Source organism: Pseudophryne corroboree, chromosome 1, assembly GCF_028390025.1.
Source record: "Pseudophryne corroboree isolate aPseCor3 chromosome 1, aPseCor3.hap2, whole genome shotgun sequence".
Taxonomy (NCBI): domain Eukaryota; kingdom Metazoa; phylum Chordata; class Amphibia; order Anura; family Myobatrachidae; genus Pseudophryne; species Pseudophryne corroboree.
Window position 1 is genome coordinate 1,201,887,791 of NC_086444.1, and position 23,884 is coordinate 1,201,911,674.

Consider the following 23,884-nt stretch of genomic DNA (forward strand, 5'->3'; position numbering starts at 1 on the left):
GAGGAAGAATAAAGCACAGTGCTTAGTAAAAGTTGCAGGATGACGCACACACACTCACCCCCCCCCCCCCCCCTGTACAGTGCAGGACTGTGTTGTACACAAGGGCATAGAGCCACTCGCGGGAGAATGGTGGTTGTGGAGCACAGAAGGAAGCGAGGAAGAATAAAGCACAGTGCTTAGTAAAAGTTGCAGGATGACGCACACACACTCCCCCCCCCCCCCCCCCCCCTGTACAGTGCAGGACTGTGTTGTGTACAAGGGCATAGAGCCACTCGCGGGAGAATGGTGGTTGTGCAGCACAGAAGGAAGCGAGGAAGAATAAAGCACACAGCTTAGTAAAAGTTGCAGGATGGCGCACACAGACCAGTACAAGCTTTCTGTAGCTGGGAAAACTCTGTGCAGTAATGTGACGTCACTAAAAGTCATGATTTGGTCCAATGCATAATAAAAAGGGTCTAGGAGTATCCGTTGTCTAATGTGTTGTTTCCTTGTGCACAGAATCCATGTCCCATGAACAGAGACTGACGCAAAGCCTGGACCAGGCTCTGAGCACAGCGCTGGGCTCCATGCCTTCATACACCGCCAAGTTTACGAAGAGTCAGCCGCAAGGGTTCCACCTGGAGAGCACGGGTGGCCCCCGCTGCACGACCAGCTCCACACTAACTGGTATGGTGCTAGGCAGTGTCATCCTAGTCCATAGTCCTGTTCTGCACGTGCGCAGTTTCCGTAGGCGTGTACCGCACCGCCTGGCAGGCTAAATGTTATTTCTCCATCGCGGTCCACAGTAGATCCACAGGATATACATTGGGTTGTTAATGACGTTAGAGGATCTAGTGTTCATTCTAGCACCCTGCACCTTTCAAAATCCGTGCAGTTCCTTTTTCCTGCCTGGGGTGTCGCTCTCTGCTGTGATGCTTCCCAGCACACTCCGATCTGTTACTCAGTGCTGTGATACAGACCTGTGTGTGCTGAGAAGCACCAGAGCAGAGAGCGACACCCCAGGCGGGAGAGAGGAACTGCACAGGATTTAAAAGGTGCAGGGTGCTAGAATGAACACTAAGAGGATCGGCACCAAACGGTAATCTTAAAAAAACAAACAAAAGCCACATTGGGGAAAAGCATACCTGTCACCTGGTACTGAAAGATCTAGCTTTAATATTGCAGGTAAATTAAATGTAACTGCATAAGGGATGACCATTGAAAGCTGTGACACGCCACCCTCCCCAAATGATCGCGCCCCATCTGCGTTTGAATAGCCACTCCCCTGTTACCACCTACAAACGGACGGTCAATCGCTTTGCGAATAAATCTTCACTGCGACCGCCATCGCAAGATCATCGCGTTGCATGTGCCGTGCGACTTGGATTCATGCGCAGTGGTAAAAGATCTCTCCACCGCGCCCAGCATCGACACTACGCCCACCTCTGAATCGGGCCAATGTACAGAGAGCTGGCAAGTTGATGATGTCACAGGATGTTTCCCTGGAGCACATGGAGCATGCTCCTGCCAGCACCTGGGCTGTTCCCCCTCTCATTACTGCTCATAGATATTCGTAGCTGCACAGACAATGGCTAACTTGGGATTTTTTATATGTTGTCTGCTTAATGCTCAGTTATGTGTATAGAGATGTGTACATATATTGCTGCTGTCGCATCAAACGTCCCTTCTTGGTGCGCCAGATCCCGTGCAACTCCACTTACGTTAAGCGTAATTTTTGCATCGTAAATGCAATGCGATCTAAAGCGACTCCACTTTGCAAGACTCCACTAATTAAGACACTTGTCTGTGTGAGTGTGAATCTGTATACAAAGCACTATTGATCTTCATATACAGATTCAACTCAGTCACACACAGGTATACAAGTGTCACATATTTTCTCTATCGTCCTAGTGGATGCTGGGGTTCCTGAAAGGACCATGGGGAATAGCGGCTCCGCAGGAGACAGGGCACAAAAAGTAAAGCTTTTTCCGATCAGGTGGTGTGCACTGGCTCCTCCCCCTATGACCCTCCTCCAGACTCCAGTTAGATTTTTGTGCCCGGCCGAGAAGGGTGCAATCTAGGTGGCTCTCCTAAAGAGCTGCTTAGAAAAAGTTTAGCTAGGTTTTTTATTTTACAGTGATTCCTGCTGGCAACAGGATCACTGCAGCGAGGGACTGAGGGGAGAAGGAGTCAACTCACCTGCGTGCAGGATGGATTGGCTTCTTGGCTACTGGACATCAAGCTCCAGAGGGACGATCACGGGTACAGCCTGGATGGTCACCGGAGCCACGCCGCCGGCCCCCTTGCAGATGCTGAAGACAGAAGAGGTCCAGAATCGGCGGCTGAAGACTCCTGCAGTCTTCAAAAGGTAGCGCACAGCACTGCAGCTGTGCGCCATTTTCCTCTCAGCACACTTCACACGGCAGTCACTGAGGGTGCAGGGCGCTGGGAGGGGGGCGCCCTGGGAGGCAAAATGATTACCTATAAAGGCTAAAAATACCTCACATATAGCCCTAGAGGCTATATGGAGATATTTAACCCCTGCCTGATTTCTCTAAATAGCGGGAGACGAGCCCGCCAGAAAAGGGGCGGGGCCTATCTCCTCAGCACACGGCGCCATTTCCTCTCACAGCTCCGCTGGTCAGGACGGCTCCCAAGTCTCTCCCCTGCACTGCACTACAGAAACAGGGTAAAACAGAGAGGGGGGGGCACATTTATGGCGATAATTTGATATAACAAAGCAGCTATAAGGGAGCACTTATTATAAGGCTATCCCTGATATATATATAGCGCTTTTGGTGTGTGCTGGCAAACTCTCCCTCTGTCTCCCCAAAGGGCTAGTGGGTCCTGTCTTCGTTAGGAGCATTCCCTGTGTGTCTGCTGTGTGTCGGTACGTGTGTGTCGACATGTATGAGGACGATATTGGTGTGGAGGCGGAGCAATTGCCAAATATGAGGATGTCACCCCCTAGGGAGTCGACACCGGAATGGATGCCTTTATTTATGGAACTACGGGATAGTGTCAACACGCTAAAGCAGTCGTTTGACGACATGAGGCGGCCGGACAATCAATTAGTGCCTGTCCAGGCGACTCAAACACCGTCAGGGGCTGTGAAACGCCCTTTGCCTCAGTCGGTCGACACAGACCCAGACACAGGCGATGACTCCAGTGGTGACGGTGACGAATCAACCGTATTTTCCAGTAGGGCCACACGTTATATGATTTTGGCAATGAAGGAGGCGTTACATTTAGCTGATACTACAGGTACCACTAAACAGGGTATTATGTGGGGTATGAAAAAACTACCTATAGTTTTTCCTGAATCAGAAGAATTAAATGACGTGTGTAATGAAGCGTGGGTTGCCCCTGATAAAAAACTGATAATTTCAAAGAAATTATTGGCATTATACCCTTTCCCGCCAGAGGTTAGGGAGCGCTGGGAAACACCTCCTAGGGTGGACAAGGCGCTAACACGCTTATCTAAACAAGTGGCGTTACCCTCTCCTGAGACGGCCGCACTTAAAGATCCATCAGATAGGAGGATGGAAAATATCCAAAAAAGTATATACACACATGCAGGTGTTATACTACGACCAGCTGTAGCGACTGCCTGGATGGGCAGTGCTGGGGTAGTTTGGTCAGAGTCCCTGATTGAAAATATTGATACCCTGGACAGGGACAATATTTTACTGTCGTTAGAACAAATAAAGGATGCATTTCTTTATATGCGTGATGCACAGAGGGATATCTGCACACTGGCATCACGGGTAAGTGCTATGTCCATTTCGGCCAGAAGAGCTTTATGGACGCGACAGTGGTCAGGCGATGCGGATTCAAAACGGCATATGGAAGTTTTGCCGTATAAAGGGGAGGAGTTATTTGGAGTCGGTCTATCAGATTTGGTGGCCACGGCTACAGCCGGGAAATCCACCTTTCTACCTCAAGTCACTCCCCCACAGAAAAAGGCACCGACTTTTCAACCGCAGCCCTTTCGTTCCTTTAAAAATAAGAGAGCAAAGGGCTATTCATATCTGCCACGAGGCAAAGGTCGAGGGAAGAGACAGCAACACGCAGCTCCTTCCCAGGAACAGAAGCCCTCCCCGGCTTCTACAAAAGCCTCAGCATGACGCTGGGGCTCCTCAAGCGGACTCGGGGATGGTGGGCGGTCGTCTCAAAAATTACAGCGCGCAGTGGGCTCACTCGCAGGTAGATCCCTGGATCCTGCAGATAATATCTCAAGGATACAGGTTGGAATTAGAGACGGATCCACCTCGCCGTTTCCTGAAGTCTGCTTTACCAACGTCCCCCTCCGAAAGGGAGACGGTTTTGGAAGCCATTCACAAGCTGTACTCTCAGCAGGTGATAGTCAAGGTACCTCTTCTACAACAAGGGAAGGGGTATTATTCCACTCTTTTTGTGGTACCGAAGCCGGATGGCTCGGTAAGGCCTATTCTAAATCTGAAGTCCTTGAACCTGTACATAAAGAAGTTCAAGTTCAAAATGGAGTCACTCAGAGCAGTGATAGCGAACCTGGAAGAGGGGGACTTTATGGTATCCTTGGACATCAAGGATGCGTATCTCCACGTTCCAATTTACCCCTCACACCAGGGGTACCTCAGGTTCGTTGTACAAAACTGTCACTATCAGTTTCAGACGCTGCCGTTCGGATTGTCCACGGCACCTCGGATCTTTACAAAGGTAATGGCCGAGATGATGATTCTTCTTCGAAGAAAAGGCGTATTAATTATCCCATACTTGGACGATCTCCTAATAAGGGCGAGGTCCAGAGAACAGCTAGAGATGGGATTAGCACTGTCTCAAGAAGTGCTAAAACAGCACGGGTGGATTCTGAATATTCCAAAATCCCAGTTAATGCCGACAACTCGTCTGCTGTTCCTAGGGATGATTCTGGACACGGTTCAGAAAAAGGTTTTTCTCCCGGAGGAAAAAGCCAAGGAGTTATCCGAGCTTGTCAGGAACCTCCTAAAACCAGGAAAGGTGTCTGTACATCAATGCACAAGAGTCCTGGGAAAAATGGTGGCTTCTTACGAAGCAATTCCATTCGGCAGATTCCACGCAAGAATTTTCCAAAGGGATCTGTTGGACAAATGGTCAGGGTCGCATCTTCAGATGCACCTACGGATAACCCTGTCTCCAAGGACAAGGGTGTCTCTTCTGTGGTGGTTGCAGAGTCCTCATCTATTGGAGGGCCGCAGATTCGGCATACAGGATTGGATCCTGGTGACCACGGACGCCAGCCTGAGAGGCTGGGGAGCAGTCACACAAGGAAGAAACTTCCAGGGAGTATGGACGAGCCTGGAAACGTCTCTTCACATAAACATTCTGGAACTAAGAGCAATATACAATGCTCTAAGCCAGGCAGAACCTCTGCTTCAGGGAAAACCGGTGTTGATCCAGTCGGACAACATCACGGCAGTCGCCCATGTGAACAGACAGGGCGGCACAAGAAGCAGGAGTGCAATGGCAGAAGCTGCAAGGATTCTTCGCTGGGCAGAGAATCATGTGATAGCGCTATCAGCAGTGTTCATCCCGGGAGTGGACAACTGGGAAGCAGACTTCCTCAGCAGACACGATCTTCACCCGGGAGAGTGGGGACTTCATCCAGAAGTCTTCCACATGCTGGTAACCCGTTGGGAAAGACCAATGGTGGACATGATGGCGTCTCGCCTCAACAAAAAACTGGACAGGTATTGCGCCAGGTCAAGAGATCCGCAGGCAATAGCTGTGGACGCGCTGGTAACGCCTTGGGTGTACCAGTCGGTGTATGTGTTTCCTCCTCTGCCTCTCATACCAAAAGTATTGAGAATTATACGGCAAAGAGGCGTAAGAACGATACTAGTGGTTCCGGATTGGCCAAGAAGGACTTGGTACCCGGAACTTCAAGAGATGATCACGGAAGATCCGTGGCCTCTACCTCTAAGGAGGGACTTGCTTCAGCAGGGTCCCTGTCTGTTTCAAGACTTACCGCGGCTGCGTTTGACGGCATGGCGGTTGAACGCCGGATCCTAATGGAAAAAGGCATGCCGGAAGAAGTCATTCCTACTTTGATTAAAGCAAGGAAAGAAGTAACCGTGCAACATTATCACCGAATTTGGCGAAAATATGTTGCGTGGTGCGAAGATCGGAGTGCTCCGACGGAGGAATTTCAACTGGGTCGATTCCTACATTTCCTGCAATCAGGATTGTCTATGGGTCTCAAATTGGGATCTATTAAGGTTCAAATTTCGGCCCTGTCGATTTTCTTTCAAAAAGAATTGGCTTCAGTCCCTGAAGTCCAGACCTTTGTTAAGGGAGTGCTGCATATACAGCCTCCTGTGGTGCCTCCAGTGGCACCGTGGGATCTCAATGTAGTTTTGGATTTTCTAAAATCTCATTGGTTTGAACCACTAAATAAGGTGGATTTGAAATATCTCACTTGGAAAGTGACCATGCTTCTAGCCCTGGCTTCTGCCAGGAGAGTGTCAGAATTGGCAGCTTTATCTTACAAAAGCCCATATCTGATTTTCCATTCGGACAGGGCAGAACTGCGGACTCGTCCGCATTTTCTCCCTAAGGTGGTGTCAGCATTTCATCTGAACCAGCCTATTGTAGTGCCTGCGGCTACAAGTGACTTGGAGGACTCCAAGTTACTGGACGTTGTCAGAGCATTAAAAATATATATTGCAAGAACAGCTGGAGTCAGAAAATCTGACTCGTTGTTTATATTGTATGCACCCAACAAGATGGGTGCTCCTGCGTCTAAGCAGACGATTGCTCGTTGGATCTGTAGCACAATCCAACTGGCACATTCTGTGGCAGGCCTGCCACAGCCTAAATCTGTAAAGGCCCACTCCACAAGGAAGGTGGGCTCATCTTGGGCGGCTGCCCGAGGGGTCTCGGCATTACAACTTTGCCGAGCAGCTACGTGGTCAGGGGAGAACACGTTTGTAAAATTTTACAAATTTGATACTCTGGCTAAGGAGGACCTGGAGTTCTCTCATTCGGTGCTGCAGAGTCATCCGCACTCTCCCGCCCGTTTGGGAGCTTTGGTATAATCCCCATGGTCCTTTCAGGAACCCCAGCATCCACTAGGACGATAGAGAAAATAAGATTTTACTTACCGATAAATCTATTTCTCGGAGTCCGTAGTGGATGCTGGGCGCCCATCCCAAGTGCGGATTATCTGCATAAATTGTACATAGTTATTGTTAACTTATTCGGGTTATTGTTGTAGGAAGCCATCTTTCAGAGGCTCCGCTGTTATCATACTGTTAACTGGGTTTAGATCACAAGTTGTACGGTGTGATTGGTGTGGCTGGTATGAGTCTTACCCGGGATTCAAAATCCTCCCTTATTGTGTACGCTCGTCCGGGCACAGTACCTAACTGGAGTCTGGAGGAGGGTCATAGGGGGAGGAGCCAGTGCACACCACCTGATCGGAAAAAGCTTTACTTTTTGTGCCCTGTCTCCTGCGGAGCCGCTATTCCCCATGGTCCTTTCAGGAACCCCAGCATCCACTACGGACTCCGAGAAATAGATTTATCGGTAAGTAAAATCTTATTAAATTAATCATCGCAGTCTAAGAAGCACATCCGTGAGAAAAAGAATCTGCATGCTCTTTTGCACTTTTCGCTAGCGTATCGGGACTAGGTGTGTGAGGACTCCCCTGTATGAGGCTTTACACTTTATTATCATCTGCCTGACTGCTGCTTCATCCCAGCCATGGTGCATATTACCTCTTAAACCTTTATACGGTACATTTATAGACCTGTTACACCCTCATTGCAGAATAAAAACAATCAGGACAAAATTGATTCTACTCCTGATCCATCCAATCCCCCCACCCAAATCCGCCTAACCACAGCAGAATTCGCCATGGCTATATACCCCTTATCTGGTAAGCCGCGCTCCTTTTTCGTTATACAGAATAAGCTATTATCTTGCTTCTAGCTATACTGAGTGTAGACGCTGATTATAATCATCATTTCTCTTACGTCCTAGAGGATGCTGGGGACTCCGTAAGGACCATGGGGTATAGACGGGCTCCGCAGGAGACATGGGCACTCTAAGACTTTAGATGGGTGTGAACTGGCTCCTCCCTCTATGCCCCTCCTCCAGACCTCAGTTAGATCCTATGCCCAGAGGAGACTGGATGCACTGCAGGGGAGCTCTACTGAGTTTCTCTAAAAAGACTTTTGTTAGGTTTTTTATTTTCAGGGAGCCCTGCTGGCAACAGGCTCCCTGCATCGTGGGACTGAGGGGAGAGAAGCAGACCCACTTTCCTGGACTGATGGGCTCTGCTTCTTAGGCTACTGGACACCATTAGCTCCAGAGGGTCGGAAACACAGATGTCGTCCTTGCTGTTCGTCCCGGAGCCGCGCCGCCGTCCTCCTCACAGAGCCGGAAGATAGAAGCCGGGTGAGTATAAGAAGAAAATAAGACTTCAAAGGCGGCAGAAGACTTCAGATCTTCATGAGGTACCGCGCAGCGGTCGCGCTGCGCGCCACTGCTCCCACAATACACACAGGCACAGCAAGGGTGCAGGGGTGGTCTTCAGTATGCCGGCTGTCGGGATACCGGCGCTGGAATCCCGACAGCCGGCATACCGACACTTATTCTTCCTCGTGGGGGTCCACGACTCCCCTGGAGGGAGAATAAATTAGCGTGGCGCGCCACGGTGCCCGCAGCGTGGCGAGCGCAGCGTGCCCGCAAGGGGCTTATTTGCGCTCGCCACACTGTCAGTAAGCCGGCGGTCGGGCTCCCGGCGCCGGTATGCTGGTCGCCGGGAGCCCGACCGCCGGCATACCATACCACACCCAGGGTGCAGGGCGCAGGGGGGGCGCCCTGGGCAGCAAATTTTTACCTCACATAAGACTGGCACACGTATATAGATACTGCGGAGGCAGTATATAATCCCCTGCCAGTATAATAAAAATAGCGGGACCGAAGACCGCCGTCGAGGGGGCGGAACTTGATCTTCCAGCACTAACCAGCGCCATTTTCTCCACAGCATGCTGCAGAGAAGCTGCTCCTGGACTCTCCCCTGCTGAACAAGTAACGGGGCAAAAACGAGGGCACATTTATTTGGTGCTAATTCTATATATAAAGCGCTGTACAGGCTGGGACTTTGTTTTCAGTATCTAGTGGCGCTGGGTGTGTGCTGGCATACTCTCTCTCTCTCTGTCTCTCCAAAGGGCCTTATTGTGGATCTGTCCCCATATTCATATATCCCAGTGTGTGTGGGGGTGTCAGTACGTGTGTGTCGACATGTCTGAAGGGGAAGGCTCGTCTAGGGAGGAAGCAGAGCAGATGGTGGTGGTGTCTCCGTCGGCACAGCGGACACCTGATTGGTTGGACATGGGGAATGTTTTAAATGCAAATGTGGCTTTATTACATAAGAGATTGGACAAAATACTCATGAGCTGAACGCTTTATTTGAAAAAGCTTGGGAAACTCCAGACAAGAGACTGCAGGTTCCCAAGAGAATTATCATGGCGTATCCTTTCCCCTCAAAGGACAGGTTACGGTGGGAATCCTCGCCCACGGTGGACAAGGCCTTGACGCGCTTGTCCAAAAAGGTGGCACTACCGTCCCCGGACACGGCGGCCCTAAAGGATCCTGCGGATCGCAGGCAGGAAACTACCTTAAAATCAATTTTATGCGACTACGGGAGCCCTGCTCAGACCTGCAGTGGCGTCGTCATGGGTGGCTAGCGCAATTGCAGCTTGGACAGATAACTTGTCATCTGTCATTGACACCCTAGATAAAGATAGTATTTTGTTGACCTTAGGTCACATCAAGGACGCAGTGTTATATATGAGAGAGGCTGCGAGACATGTTGGGCTTTTGGGTTCAAGAGCCAATACCATTGCAGTTTCTGCTAGAAGGTCCCTGTGGACCCGTCAATGGATAGGTGATGCTGACTCAAAGAGACATATGGAGGCTTTGCCTTACAAAGGTGAAGTTTTATTGGGAGAGGACCTCGCGGACCTGGTTTCCACAGCTACCGGGGGTAAGTCTTCTTTTTTGCCTTACGTTCCCCCACAGCAGAAGAACACACCTCAATACCAGATGCAGTCCTTTCGGTCTCATAAGTTCAGAAAGGGGCGTGTCTCTTCTTTCCTCGCCAGAGGTAGAGGGAAAAGAACACCAGCTATGGCTAGTTCCCAGAAACAAAAATCCTCCCCGGCCTCTACAAAATCCACCGCATGACGCTGGGGCTTCGCTGCGGGAGTCCGCACCGGTGGGGGCACGTCTTCGACTCTTCAGCCAAGTCTGGGTTCAGTCGGATTTGGATCCTTGGGTGGTCGAAATTGTATCCCAAGGCTACAAGCTGGAGTTCGAAGATGTGCCTCCACACCGATTTTTCAAATCAGCCTTGCCAGCTTCTCCCCCAGAGAGGGAAATAGTTTCAGCTGCCATACATAAGCTGTGTCAACAGCAAGTGATTATCAGGGTTCCCCTAGTGCAACAGGGGAAAGGGTTTTATTCAACCCTATTTGTGGTCCCGAAGCCGGATGGCTCGGTCAGACCAATTCTGAATCGAAAATCCCTAAACCTATATTTGAAGAGGTTCAAATTCAAGATGGAATCTCTCCGGGCAGTGATCTGCAGCCTGGATGGGGGGGATTTTATGGTGTCACTAGACATAAAGGATGCATACCTTCATGTCCCCATATATCCTCCTCATCAGGCGTACCTGAGATTCGCTGTACAGGATTGTCATTACCAGTTTCAGACGTTGCCGTTTGGGCTTTCCACGGCCCCGAGAATTTTCACCAAGGTAATGGCGGAAATGATGGTGCTCCTGCGCAAGCAGGGGGTCACAATTATCCCATACTTGGACGATCTCCTGATAAAGGCAAGATCAAGAGATCAGTTATTAAAAAGCGTGTCTCTCTCCCTGAGAGTACTGCAACAACACGGCTGGATTCTAAATCTACCAAAGTCGCAGTTGGTTCCGACAACTCGGCTGTCATTTTTGGGCATGATTCTGGACACTGAAAAAAAAAAAAGAGGGTTTTTCTCCCAATGGAAAAAGCCCAGGAACTCCAGAACATGGTCAAGGACCTGCTGAAACCAAAAAGAGTGTCAGTTCATCAATGCACTCGAGTATTGGGAAAGATGGTGGCGGCCTACGAGGCCATTCCGTTCGGCAGGTTCCATGCGAGAACTTTTCAGTGGGACCTTCTGGACAAGTGGTCAGGGTCCCATCTAAAGATGCATCGGAGGATAAGCCTGTCCCCCAGGGCCAGGGTCTCTCTCCCGTGGTGGCTCCAGAGTGCTCACCTTCTAGAGGGTCGCAGGTTCGGCGTTCAAGATTGGGTTCTTGTGACCACAAACGCGACCTTCCGAGGATGGGGAGCAGTCACACAAGGAAAAAAAATTCAGGGAATATGGTCAAGCCAGGAGGCTTGTCTACACATCAATGTGCTGAAATTAAGGGCCATATGCAACGGCCTACAACAGGCAGAGAATCTTCTTCGCAACCTACCTGTTCTGATCCAGTCAGACAACGTCACAGCCGTGGCGCATGTAAACCGCCAGGACGGGACAAGGAGCAGAGCAGCAATGGCAGAAGCCACCAGGATTCTTTGCTGGGTGGAAACTCATGTAAGCGTTCTGTCAGCGGTCTTCATTTCCGGGAGTAGACAACTGGGAGGCAGACTTCCTCAGCAGGCACGATCTCCATCCAGGAGAGTGGGAACTTCATCAAGAGGTCATTGCAGAGGTAACAAGTCGTTGGGGACTTCCTCAAATAGACATGATGGCGTCACGCCTCAACAGAAAGCTTCGGACGTATTGTTCCAGGTCAAGGGACCCTCAGGCTGTGGCGGTGGACGCCCTGGTGACACCGTGGGTGTTTCAGTCGGTCTATGTGTTCCCTCCGCTTCCACTTATCTCAAAAATATTGAGAATCATAAGACGAACAAGAGTGCAGACAATACTCATTGTCCCAGATTGGCCTCGAAGGGCCTGGTATTCAGATCTTCAGGAAATGATCACAGAAGATCCGTGGCCTCTTCCTCCCAGGGAAGACCTGTTGCAACAGGGGCCCTTTGTGTTCCAAGACTTACCGCGGTTACGTTTGACGGCATGGCGGTTGAACACCAAATCCTAGCTAGGAAAGGTATTCCGGGGGAAGTCATCCATACTCTAATCAAAGCTAGGAAGGAGATAACGGCGAAGCACTATCACCATATCTGGAGGAAATATGTGTCTTGGTGTGAAGCCAAGAATGCTCCTACGGAAGATTTTCAGCTGGGTCGTTTTCTCCATTTTCTACAGACAGGAGTGGATATGGGCCTAAACTTAGGCTCCATTAAGGTGCAGATTTTGGCCTTATCTATATTCTTTCAGAAGGAAGTGGCTTCTCTCCCAGAAGTGCAGACTTTTGTAAAGGGAGTGCTGCACATCCAACCTCCTTTTGTGCCCCCAGTGGCACCATGGGACCTTAACGTGGTGTTACAGTTCCTTATATCACACTGGTTTGAACCTCTTCAAACAGTTGAATAAAAATTTCTCACTTGGAAAGTGGTCATGTTGTTGTCCTTGGCATCTGCAAGGCGGGTGTCCGAATTGGGGGCTTTTTCTCACAAGAGCCCCTATCTGATTTTCCATGTGGATCGAGCAGAGTTGAGGACTCGTCCTCAATTTCTGTCTAAAGTGGTTTCGTCATTTCATATGAACCAACCTATTGTGGTGCCTGTGGCTACGGGTGACATGGAGGATTCCAAGTCCCTTGATGTAGTCAGGGCCTTAAAAATTTATGTAGCCAGGACGGCTTGGGTTAGGAAAACAGAAGCTCTGTTTGTCCTGTATGCAGCCAACAAAGTTGGCGCTCCTGCTTCTAAGCAGACTATTGCTCGCTGGATCTGTAACACGATTCAGCAGGCTCATTCTACGGCTGGATTACCGTCGCCAAATTCGGTAAAGGCCCATTCCACGAGGAAGGTGGGCTCTTCTTGGGCGGCTGCCCGAGGCGTCTCGGCTTTACAGCTTTGCCGAGCAGCTACTTGGTCGGGTTCAAACACTTTTTTGCAAATTCTACAAGTTTGATACCCTGGCTGATGAGGACCTCATGTTTGCTCAATTGGTGCTGCAGAGTCATCCGCACTCTCCCGCCCGGTCTGGAGCTTTGATATAAACCCCATAGTCCTTACGGAGTCCCCAGCATCCTCTAGAACGTAAGAGAAAATAAGACTTTAAACCTACCGGTAAATCTTTTTCTCCTAGTCCGTAGAGGATGCTGGGCGCCCGTCCCAGTGCGGACAAATTCTGCAAGGCTTGTATATAGTTGTTGCTTACATAAGGGTTATGTTACAGTTGAGATCAGTCTCTGGCTGATGCTGTTTTGTTCATACTGTTAACTGGTTTAGAATATACCATGTTGTACGGTGTGGGCTGGTATATATCTCGCCCTTAGATTAACAAAAATCCTTTCCTCGTACTGTCCGTCTCCTCTGGGCACAGTTCTATAACTGAGGTCTGGAGGAGGGGCATAGAGGGAGGAGCCAGTTCACACCCATCTAAAGTCTTAGAGTGCCCATGTCTCCTGCGGAGCCCGTCTATACCCCATGGTCCTTACGGAGTCCCCAGCATCCTCTACGGACTAGGAGAAAAAGATTTACCGGTAGGTTTAAAATCTAATTTTCCTGAAGCTGTATACTTGTCCAACAGAATAATGGTGGAGGAAAATTACCTATTATTTCTCTAACGTCCTAAGTGGATGCTGGGGACTCCGTAAGGACCATGGGGAATAGCGGCTCCGCAGGAGACTGGGCACATCTAAAGAAAGCTTTAGGACTAACTGGTGTGCACTGGCTCCTCCCCCTATGACCCTCCTCCAAGCCTCAGTTAGATTTCTGTGCCCGACGAGAAGGGTGCACACTAGGGGCTCTCCTGAGCTTCTTAGTGAAAGTTTTAGTTTAGGTTTGTTATTTTCAGTGAGACCTGCTGGCAACAGGCTCACTGCATCGTGGGACTAAGGGGAGAAGAAGCGAACTCACCTGACTGCAGAGTGGATTGGGCTTCTTGGCTACTGGACATTAGCTCCAGAGGGACGATCACAGGTTCAGCCTGGATGGGTCCCGGAGCCGCGCCGCCGGCCCCCTTACAGAGCCAGAAGAGCGAAGAGGTCCGGAAAAATCGGCGGCAGAAGACGTTCCTGTCTTCAATAAGGTAGCGCACAGCACTGCAGCTGTGCGCCATTGCTCTCAGCACACTTCACACTCCGGTCACTGAGGGTGCAGGGCGCTGGGGGGGAGCGCCCTGAGACGCAATACAACATGTTTAAACCTTATATGGCTAAAGAAATACATCACATATAGCTCCTGGGCTATATGGATGCATTTCACCCCTGCCAGTTTTCCTAAAAAAAGCGGGAGAAAAGGCCGCCGTGAAGGGGGCGGAGCCTATCTCCTCAGCACACAAGCGCCATTTTCCCTCACAGCTCCGTTGGAGGGAAGCTCCCTGGCTCTCCCCTGCAGTCTCTACACTACAGAAAGGGTTAAAAAAGAGAGGGGGGCACTAATTAGGCGCAGTATTAACTATACAGCAGCTATAAGGGGAAAAACACTTATATAAGGTTATCCCTGCATATATATAGCGCTCTGGTGTGTGCTGGCAAACTCTCCCTCTGTCTCCCCAAAGGGCTAGTGGGGTCCTGTCCTCTATCAGAGCATTCCCTGTGTGTGTGCTGTGTGTCGGTACGTTTGTGTCGACATGTATGAGGAGAAAAATGATGTGGAGACGGAGCAGAGTGTCTGTAACAGGGATGTCACCACCTAGGGGGTCGACACCTGAGTGGATGTACTGTTGAAAATTACGTGACAGTGTCAGCTCTGTATAAAAAAAACTGTGGTTGACATGAGACAGCCGGCTACTCAGCTTGTGCCTGTCCAGACGTCTCATAGGCCGTCAGGGGCTCTAAAGCGCCCGTTACCTCAGATGGCAGATACAGACACGGATACTGACTCCTGTGTCGACGGTGAAGAGACAACCGTGATTTCCAGTAGGGCCACACGTTACATGATTGAGACAATGGAAAATGTTTTATACATTTCTGATAATACGAGTACCACCAAAAAGGGGTATTATGTTCGGTGAGGAAAAAACTACCTGTAGTTTTCCTGAATCTGAGAAATAAAATGTGTGATGATGCGTGGGTTTCCCCCCGATTAACAATTGATAATTTCTTAAAAAGTATTGGCTGTATACCCTTTCCCGCCAGAGGTTAGGGTGCGTTGGGAAACACCCCCTAGGGGGGATAAGGCGCTCACACGCTTGTAAGAACAAGGGCTCTACCATCTCATGAGATGGCCGCCCTTAAGGATCCTGCTGATAGAAAGCAGGAGGGTATCCAAAAATGTATTCACACACATACTGGTGTTATACTGCGACCAGCAATCGCCTCAGCCTGGAGGTGCAGTGCTGGGTTGGCATGGTCGGATTCCCTGACTGGAAATTTTGATATCCTAGATAAGGACAGTATATTATTGCCTATAGAGCATTTAAAAGATGCATTTCTATATATGCAGGATGCACAGCGGAATAATTGCCGACTGGCATCAAGTATAAGTGCGTTGTCCAATTCTACCAGTAAAATGGTCAGGTGATGCGGATTCCAAACGGCATTTGGAAGTATTGCCTTTGAAAGGGGACAGTTGGGGTCGGTCTTTTAGACCTGGTGGCCATGGCAACAACTGGGAAATCCACGTTTGTACCCCAGGTCGCCTCTCAAAATAAGACGCCGTATTATCAGGCGCAGTCCTTTGTTGGCAAGCGGACAAAAGGTTCCTCTTTTCTGCTCGTGACAGAGGGAGAGGAAAAAGGCTGAAGAGATTACCCAGTTCCCAGGAACAGAAATCCTTTCCCGCCTCTGCAAAGCCCTCAGTATGACGCTAGGGCCTTACAAGCTCAGGCACGGTGGGGGCCCGTTCTCAATGAATTTCGGTGCGCAGTGGGCTCACTCGCAAGTAGACCCCTGGATCCTTCAGGTAATATCTCAAGGGTACATATTGAAATTCGAGAAGTCTCCCCCTCGCCGTTTCCAAAGGTCGGCTTTACCGACGTCTCCCTCTGACAGGGAGGCAGTTTTGGAAGCCATTCACAAGCTGTATTCCCAGCAGGTGATAATCAAGGTACCCCTCCTGCAACAAGGAACGGGGTATTATTCCACACTATTGTGGTACCGAAGCCAGACGGCTCGGTGAGACCGATTCTAAATCTAAAATCTTTGAACACTTACATACAGAGGTTCAAATTCAAGATTGAGTCACTCAGAGCAGTGATTGCGAACCTGGAAGAAGGGGGACTACATGATGTCTCTGGACATCAAGGATGCTTACCTTCATGTCAAAATTTACCCTTCTCACCAAGGGTACCTCAGGTTATGGTACAGAACTGTCACTATCAGTTCAGACGCTGCCGTAGGGATGGTCCACGACACCCCGGGTCTTTACCAAGGTAATGGCCGAAATGATATCCCTTCGAAGGAAGGAAATTTTAGTTATCCCTTACTTGGACGATTCCCTGATAAGGGTAAGATCCAGGGAACAGTTGGAAGTCGGTGTAGCACTATCTCAGGTAGTGTTGAGGCAGCACGATTGGATTCTCAATATTCCAAAATCGCAGCTGGTTCCGACGACTTGTCTTCTGTTTCCTAGGGATGTTCCTGGACACAGTCCAGAAAAAAGGTGTTTCTCCCGGAAGAGAAAGCCAGGGAGTTATCCGAGCTAGTCAGGAACCTCCTAAAATCGAACCAAGTCTCAGTGCATCAATGCACAAGGGTTCTGGGTAAAAATGGTGGCTTCCTACGAAGCAATCCCATTCGTTAGATTCCACGCAAGAACTTTCCAGTGGAACCTACTGGACAAATGGTCCGGGTCGCATTTTCAGATGCATCAGCGGATAACCCTGTCACCAAGGACAAGGGTATCCATCCTGTGGTGGTTGCAGAGTGCTCATCTTCTAGAGGGCCGCAGATTCGGCCTTCAGGACTGGGTCCTGGTGACCACGGATGCCAGCCTGCGAGGCTGGGGAGCAGTCACACAGGGAAGGAATATCCAGGGCTTAGGGTCAAGCCTGGATACATCACTTCACATAAATATCCTGAAGCTAAGGGCCATTTACAATGCTCTAAGCTTAGCAAGACCTCTGCTTCAAGGTCAGCCGGTATTGATCCAGTCGGACAACATCATGGCAGTCACCCACGTAAACAGACAGGGTGGCACAAGAAGCAGGAGGGCAATGGCAGAAGCTGCAGGGATTCTTCGCTGGGCGGAAAATCATGTGATAGCACTGTCAACAGTATTCATTCCGGGAGTGGACAACTGGGAAGCAGACTTCCTCAGCACGACCTCCACCCGGGAGAGTGGGGACTTCACCCAGAAGTCGTCCACATGATTAAAAAACTCGACAGGTATTGCGCCAGGTCAAGAGACCCTCAGGCAATAGTTGTAGACGCTCTGGTAACACCGTGGGTGTACCAGTCAGTGTATGTGTTCCCTCCTCTGCCTCTCATACCCAAGGTACTGAGATTGATCAGACGGAGAGGAGAAAGCACTATATTCGTGGCTCCGGATTGGCCAAGAAGGACTTGGTAACCGGAACTTCAAGAGATGCTCACGGAGGATCCGTGGCCTCTACCTCTAAGAAGGGACCTGCTCCAGCAAGGACCCTGTCTGTTCCAAGACTTACCGCGGCTGCGTTTGACGGCATGGCGGTTGAACGCCGGATCCTGAAGGAAAAAAGGCATTCCGGATGAAGTCATCCCTATCCTGATCAAAGCCAGGAAGGATGTAACCGCAAAAACATTATCACCGCAATTGGCGAAAATATGTTGCGTGGTGCGAGGCCAGTAAGGCCCGACGGAGGAAATTCAACTGGGTCGATTCCTACATTTCCTGCAAACAGGAGTGTCTATGGGACTGAAATTGGGGTCCATTAAGGTTCAAATTTCGGCCCTGTCAATTTTCTTCCAAAAAGAACTAGCTTCAGTCCCTGAAGTTCAGACGTTTGTAAAAGGGGTACTGCATATACAGCCTCCTTTTGTGCCTCCAGTGGCACTTTGGGATCTCAATGTAGTTTTGGGTTCCAAAAGTCACATTGGTTTGAACCACTTAAATCTGTGGAGTTAAAATATCTCACATGGAAAGTGGTCATGCTGTTGGCCCTGGCCTGGGCCAGGCGCGTGTCAGAATTGGCGGCTTTATCCTGAAAAAGCCCTTATCTGATTTTCCATTCTGACAGGGCGGAATTGAGGACTCGTCCTCAGTTTCTCCCCAAGGTGGTTTCAGCGTCTCACCTGAACCAACCTATTGGTGGTGCCTGCGGCTACTAGGGACTTGGAGGCCTCCAAGTTGCTAGACGTTGTCAGTGCCCTGAAAATATATGTTTCCAGGACGGCTGGAGTCAGGAAATCTGACTCGCTGTTTATCCTGTGTGCACCCAACAAGCTGGGTGCTCCTGTTTCTAAGCAGACTATTGCTCGTTGGATTTGTAGTACAATTCAGCTTGCACATTCTGTGGCAGGCCTGCCACAGCCAAAAATCTGTAAATGCCCACTCCACAAGGAAGATGGGCTCATCTTGGGCGGCTGCCCGAGGGGTCTCGGCTTTACAACTTTGCCGAGCAGCTACTTGGTCAGGAGCAAATACGTTTGTAAAATTCTACAAAATTGATATCCTGGCTGAGGAGGACCTGGAGTTCTCTCATTTGGTGCTGCAGAGTCATCCGCACTCTCCCGCCCGTTTGGGAGCTTTGGTATAATCCCCATGGTCCTTACGGAGTCCCCAGCATCCACTTAGGACGTTAGAGAAAATAAGAATTTACTTACCGATAATTCTATTTCTCATAGTCCGTAGTGGATGCTGGGCGCCCATCCCAAGTGCGGATTGTCTGCAATACTTGTACATAGTTACAAAAATCGGGTTATTATTGTTGTGAGCCATCTTTTCAGAGGCTCCTCTGTTATCATGCTGTTAACTGGGTTCAGATCACAGGTTGTACGGTGTGATTGGTGTGGCTGGTATGAGTCTTACCCGGGATTCAAAATCCTTCCTTATTGTGTACGCTCGTCCGGGCACAGTATCCTAACTGAGGCTTGGAGGAGGGTCATAGGGGGAGGAGCCAGTGCACACCAGGTAGTCCTAAAGCTTTCTTTAGATGTGCCCAGTCTCCTGCGGAGCCGCTATTCCCCATGGTCCTTACGGAGTCCCCAGCATCCACTACGGACTATGAGAAATAGAATTATCGGTAAGTAAATTCTTATTTTTAGACCGAATTAGAATTTGTTTTAGTGCAGTTTAATTCTTGTTATAGAGTTTTCATTTTTATTTTTAAGTATTTCTTCGTGGTGCTGTTGATGATAAAAAGAAATGTAATCAAAATGTTCCTTGGGCCCTAACCTGCAGTGGGAAGTCATGTCGACAATGAGCAATAATAGGTGACATCATAACAACATATCGTATATACTCGAGTATAAGTCGACCCGAATATAAGCCAAGGCACCTAATTTTACCACAAAAACCTGGGAAAACTTATTGACTTGAGTATAAGCCTAGGGTGGGAAATGCAGCTCTAGCCATACACAGCCCTCATACTGCCAGATATGCCCCCACGGTGCCAGATATGCCATCATACTGCCACATATGCCCCCCCCCCCCCCCCCCAAGTGCCAAATATGCTCCCCCAGTGCCAGGTACAACTTACCCTCCCCGCTCCCTCGCTGTCTTGTGAAGGAGGCCACAGCGTGCGCCTCTCCTGTGTCCCTCCTGCATCTTCGGCGGCAGCGGCGTGTGTGTGTTAAATGAAGTGCCGGTCCGTGAGCCAATCAGAGCTCACGAACGGGTACTTCATTTAATAGACCTGCCGCCGGAGACGCAGGAGGGACACAGGAGAGGCGCGCGCTGTGCCCTCCGTGTCCCTCCTTCCCACTGACTCGAGTATAAGCCGAGGGGGCTTTTTCAGCACAAAAAAAAGTGCTGAAAAGGTCGGCTTATACTCGAGTATATACGGTATTAACTTTGGGGATCATGTTAGTTAAAAGCTGCTGTAGTTAAGTATTTCATTGTGTGACTGGTATTAACTAGAGCACAGGTTCTCAAACTCTGTCCTCAGGACCCCACACAGTTTTCCAGGTCACCTGTGGATTTTTAAAATGTGACAGTTGGTGTAACACAGTGCAGTTGCCGGGCGACCTGGAAAATGTGACCTGTATGGGGTACTGAGGACCGAGTTTGAGAACCACTGACCTAGAGTGACCTTTTACCAAGGGGCTGTATCTATAGCCCCCGGTGACTGTGTCCCGTATGCCTGACGTCTCTCTTTGTGTGTCCTTTATCCTACAGAGCACAACAGAAGCGGTGTGATACAAGGCTGCACTTCCTGCTCGAGGACGTTTTCAGCCTATTGTAAAACCGAGCCCATTTACCAGCTCTCCTGCGGCCACCTCATGTGTCGTCCTTGCCTGGCTGAGACGCAGAAGTCCCTCTCTGTCGTGTGCATGAACTGCAACCAGACCGTGGCTACCCGTGATGTGCTGAGAGTCCACCTGTAGGCCGCACACTCTGTCTGGCTGGGACTCCACCAGAAGGAGCATTGCGTTCAAGCTCCTCCCTCTGCGACACAGCGCTTCTACGTGGCCACCTATGCTGCTAATCTCTACAAACGTGCATATTTATGTAGAAGGTCAAAGTTAGGCGTTAGAGCGCAGACGTTCTTGTCATAGATGTGCTAGTGAGAATCCTGACAAACTCCAAATGCCTCCTGTTTACAATGGGGTTCCGTGCTGTGCTAGATTACAGTGACGTTCTGGAGGGATTCTGTGATTGAATTAAGTGCACTTGTGTATTGTGACCCTCATGCTTCCTCTCCCTGGCACCTAGTATGTGTGGTTAAGTAATTTGTTTCTTCATCAACGACTTGCAGGGCCCGTGACACCTTATATTACACCCTACCGGTCAAAAACGCATTATGTAGTATTAACGCTGCTTTAGTTGGGCAACCTATGTCTTCCTTTAATTGGCCGAGCATTTCCTTGCAGATTTAGGTTTGGATGTCGGAATAAGGATCGAGTTCCCCATTGCTTCCCAGGGTCCGATAAGTACGCCATCTCCAGTCTGCCGTCGCTGGCTTACTTGTCTATTAATCTCCGCACATTGGTTTCCTGAGATTCTAGCATCAAAATATCTCTGAGGTCGTTTATTTATATTTCTATTCCAGTTCATTTGGTGTAATGCCAGTCTCTATTTGCTGGTAAAACGCCTCAGGTTCTTGCTTTAAGGTTTGATAGCAAATGCCCAGTGTTTATTTTGAAGTGCTTGGAAAAACTGCCCACGTCTCTTCCTCTTATCTTCGTAATTTGTGTCCAAATATGTTGTCTTAGAACCCTGTTGTATGTTTCAGAGACCAGAGGGAATGAGCTATGAACAGAAGATTTTTGTAGCCAGATAATAATAATAATAATAATAAAAGTGTTATATTTTTCCCCCTGAAATATTAAGCGCTTTATCATTTTAAATAAAGTGACAATATGGTCTCTCAGTTGTCTTTAAGACAAGACGTCTCCTTCACACATGGGGGAGCAATTTTGTATGCTGAACGGCAGTTCAGTCTGTGCTTCCTGCCACAGTGATGTCACTGGTTCTAGTGCATGGATAGGCTGGACTCTCAGTGATGTCACTGGTTCCTAGTGAATAGATAGGCTGCACTATCAGTGATGTCACTGGTTTTTAATGGTTGGATAGGCTGCATTCTTTGCAACTCAATGATGTCACTGGTTCCTAGTGAGGTCACTGGTTCTAGTGAATGGATAGGCTGCATTCTCAGTGATGTCACTGGTTCCTAGGGAATGGATAAGGATGCATTATTTCAGTGGTTCTCGACCTCGGTCCTCAAGTATCCCCAACAGTTCATGTTTTCCAGGTCTCCTCACAGGATTGCAAGTGAAATAATTTGCTCCATCTGTGGGTCTTTTATAATGTGTCAGTGAGTAATGAATACACCTGTTCAACTGCTAGGTGACCTGGAAAACATGAGCTGTTGGGGGTACTTGAGGACCGAGGTTGAGAACCACTGCATTATTTGTTCCTCAGTTATGTCACTGGATCCTTGTTAATGCATAGGCTACATTCTCTGTGATGTCACTGGTTCCTAGTTAATGGATAGATACATTTTCTGTGCCTCAGTGATGTAATTGGCTCCTAATGATTTTATAGGCTGCATTCTTATTAATATTGGCTCAAACCACAATCGTTGGAGTAATATAAGAATTGCAATTGTGAAATGTCATGTAATGTACAATACTGAAGCAGAGAATAGAATAATGGGGGTAATTCAGACCTGATCGCTCGCTAACTGGTTTTTGCAGTCCTGCGTTTGCATAGTCGCCGCCCACCAGGGAGTGTATTTTAGCCGTGCAAGTGTGCGATCGCATGTGCAGCCAAGCGGTACAAAAATACTTTGTACAGTTTCTGAGTAGCCCAGAACTTACTCAGCCGTTGCGATCACTTCAGCCTGTCTGGTCCCGGAATTGACGTCAGACACCTGCCCTGCAAACGCTTGGACACGCCTGCTTTTTTCCACCCACTCCCAGAAAATGGTCATTTGCCACCCACAAACGCCCTCTTCCTGTCAATCTGCTTGCGATCGGCTGTGTGAATGGATTCTTCGTAAAACCCATCGCACAGCAATGATCCGCTTTGTACCTGTGCGACGCTCCTGCGCATTGCGGTGCATACGCATGCGCAGTTCTGACCTCATCGCAGCGCTGCAAAAAACGCTAGCGAGCGATCGGGTCTGAATGACCTCCAATGTCCCCAGTATTTGGTCAGTGTGTTGCTATTAAAACACCACATATAAAATACAAGTTGCTTTCAAGTAAAACAATTACTAATTGATATATATGAGGAGAGATTAAAGTACTTGAAATCCGGAAATGATCAGTATAGAAGCTTTGTTGCTATGTGCATCGGCTTTCTCTCTCTAATATTTTTTTCTTCTTTTAGCCTAAACTGATGATAGAGAACAATAATATACAGTCCCCTAGGTAACAAGAATGCATAAATCTAAAAGGATAATTCCACCTGAAACTAAATGTGTTGACTGATGGCTTAAGAGTCCGACATTGCTTCACTGCTCGGTAGGCAGGAATGAGGCAAGGGCCGTAACCACTGGTCCTGCTTCTTTTTTCTTCTTTTTTTTCAGACCATTTTTTTGGGTGGTGTTTGTCTCTCCTGAAAAGCGTGAATATAGAGTGACGTATAGAGCGACATATATTTTCATGCCGGGATGCTAATTAATCTGTGCAATTTGTAAACAGATGATTTGGGCAAATTCTCTTTCCTGGTCTCTACATTTTTTGCATTTTCAGCTTTGCAGTAATGTCACGCAACTGGAGACATCACGTTGATGTGCTTTTGTGTTTAATTTACAAGTGCCAACCTTAAAATAGGCCAAATGCTTATACAAGCACCCTACTAAGACACTGTTATCTCTAAGTCTGACTCATCCCAGAAGTGGCTGTAGGAACACTCGTTACGCTTCTGTGTGAATAGGACAATTACAACTGATGGGTGAAATGTGCTCCTCATTAAAGCTTTGGTAAAATTTGTGAATTCTGATGGTTTTATTTGAATGATCAACATTTTGTGTGGCTGGACATACTGTAACAAGGCCAGAAACCCAAAGTGTGTAATGTTGTTATAAGGAAACGGTGCAACAATGCAAAAGTGGTTAATTGCAGGAATTCAGGGGGTGATTCAGACAAGTGTGCTATCCCATATGTATACCGAGCTGCAAAAATCCACTGTGTGCAGTCTGTGCGTAGCCCAGTACTTACTCCTACAGTGCGATAGAATCAGGCTGATCAGGGCCGGAGCTGATGTCAGACACCCTCCCTGAA

General features: G+C 48.8%; 1 protein-coding gene across 3 annotated transcripts in view; it reads left to right on the forward strand.

Annotated features, from left to right (window-relative positions):
* UBOX5 (U-box domain containing 5) overlaps positions 1-23,597 on the forward strand; it is a 75,648-nt gene extending 52,051 nt beyond the window's left edge. For all 3 annotated transcript variants that reach the window (XM_063925330.1, XM_063925329.1, XM_063925331.1), the window contains 2 exons: positions 499-666; positions 20,331-23,597. In XM_063925330.1, coding sequence (XP_063781400.1) covers positions 499-666; positions 20,331-20,539 — 377 coding nt within the window. In that variant the 3' untranslated portion in view covers positions 20,540-23,597. The remainder of the gene's footprint in view (positions 1-498; positions 667-20,330) is intronic.
* The last annotated feature ends 287 nt before the right edge of the window (positions 23,598-23,884 follow it).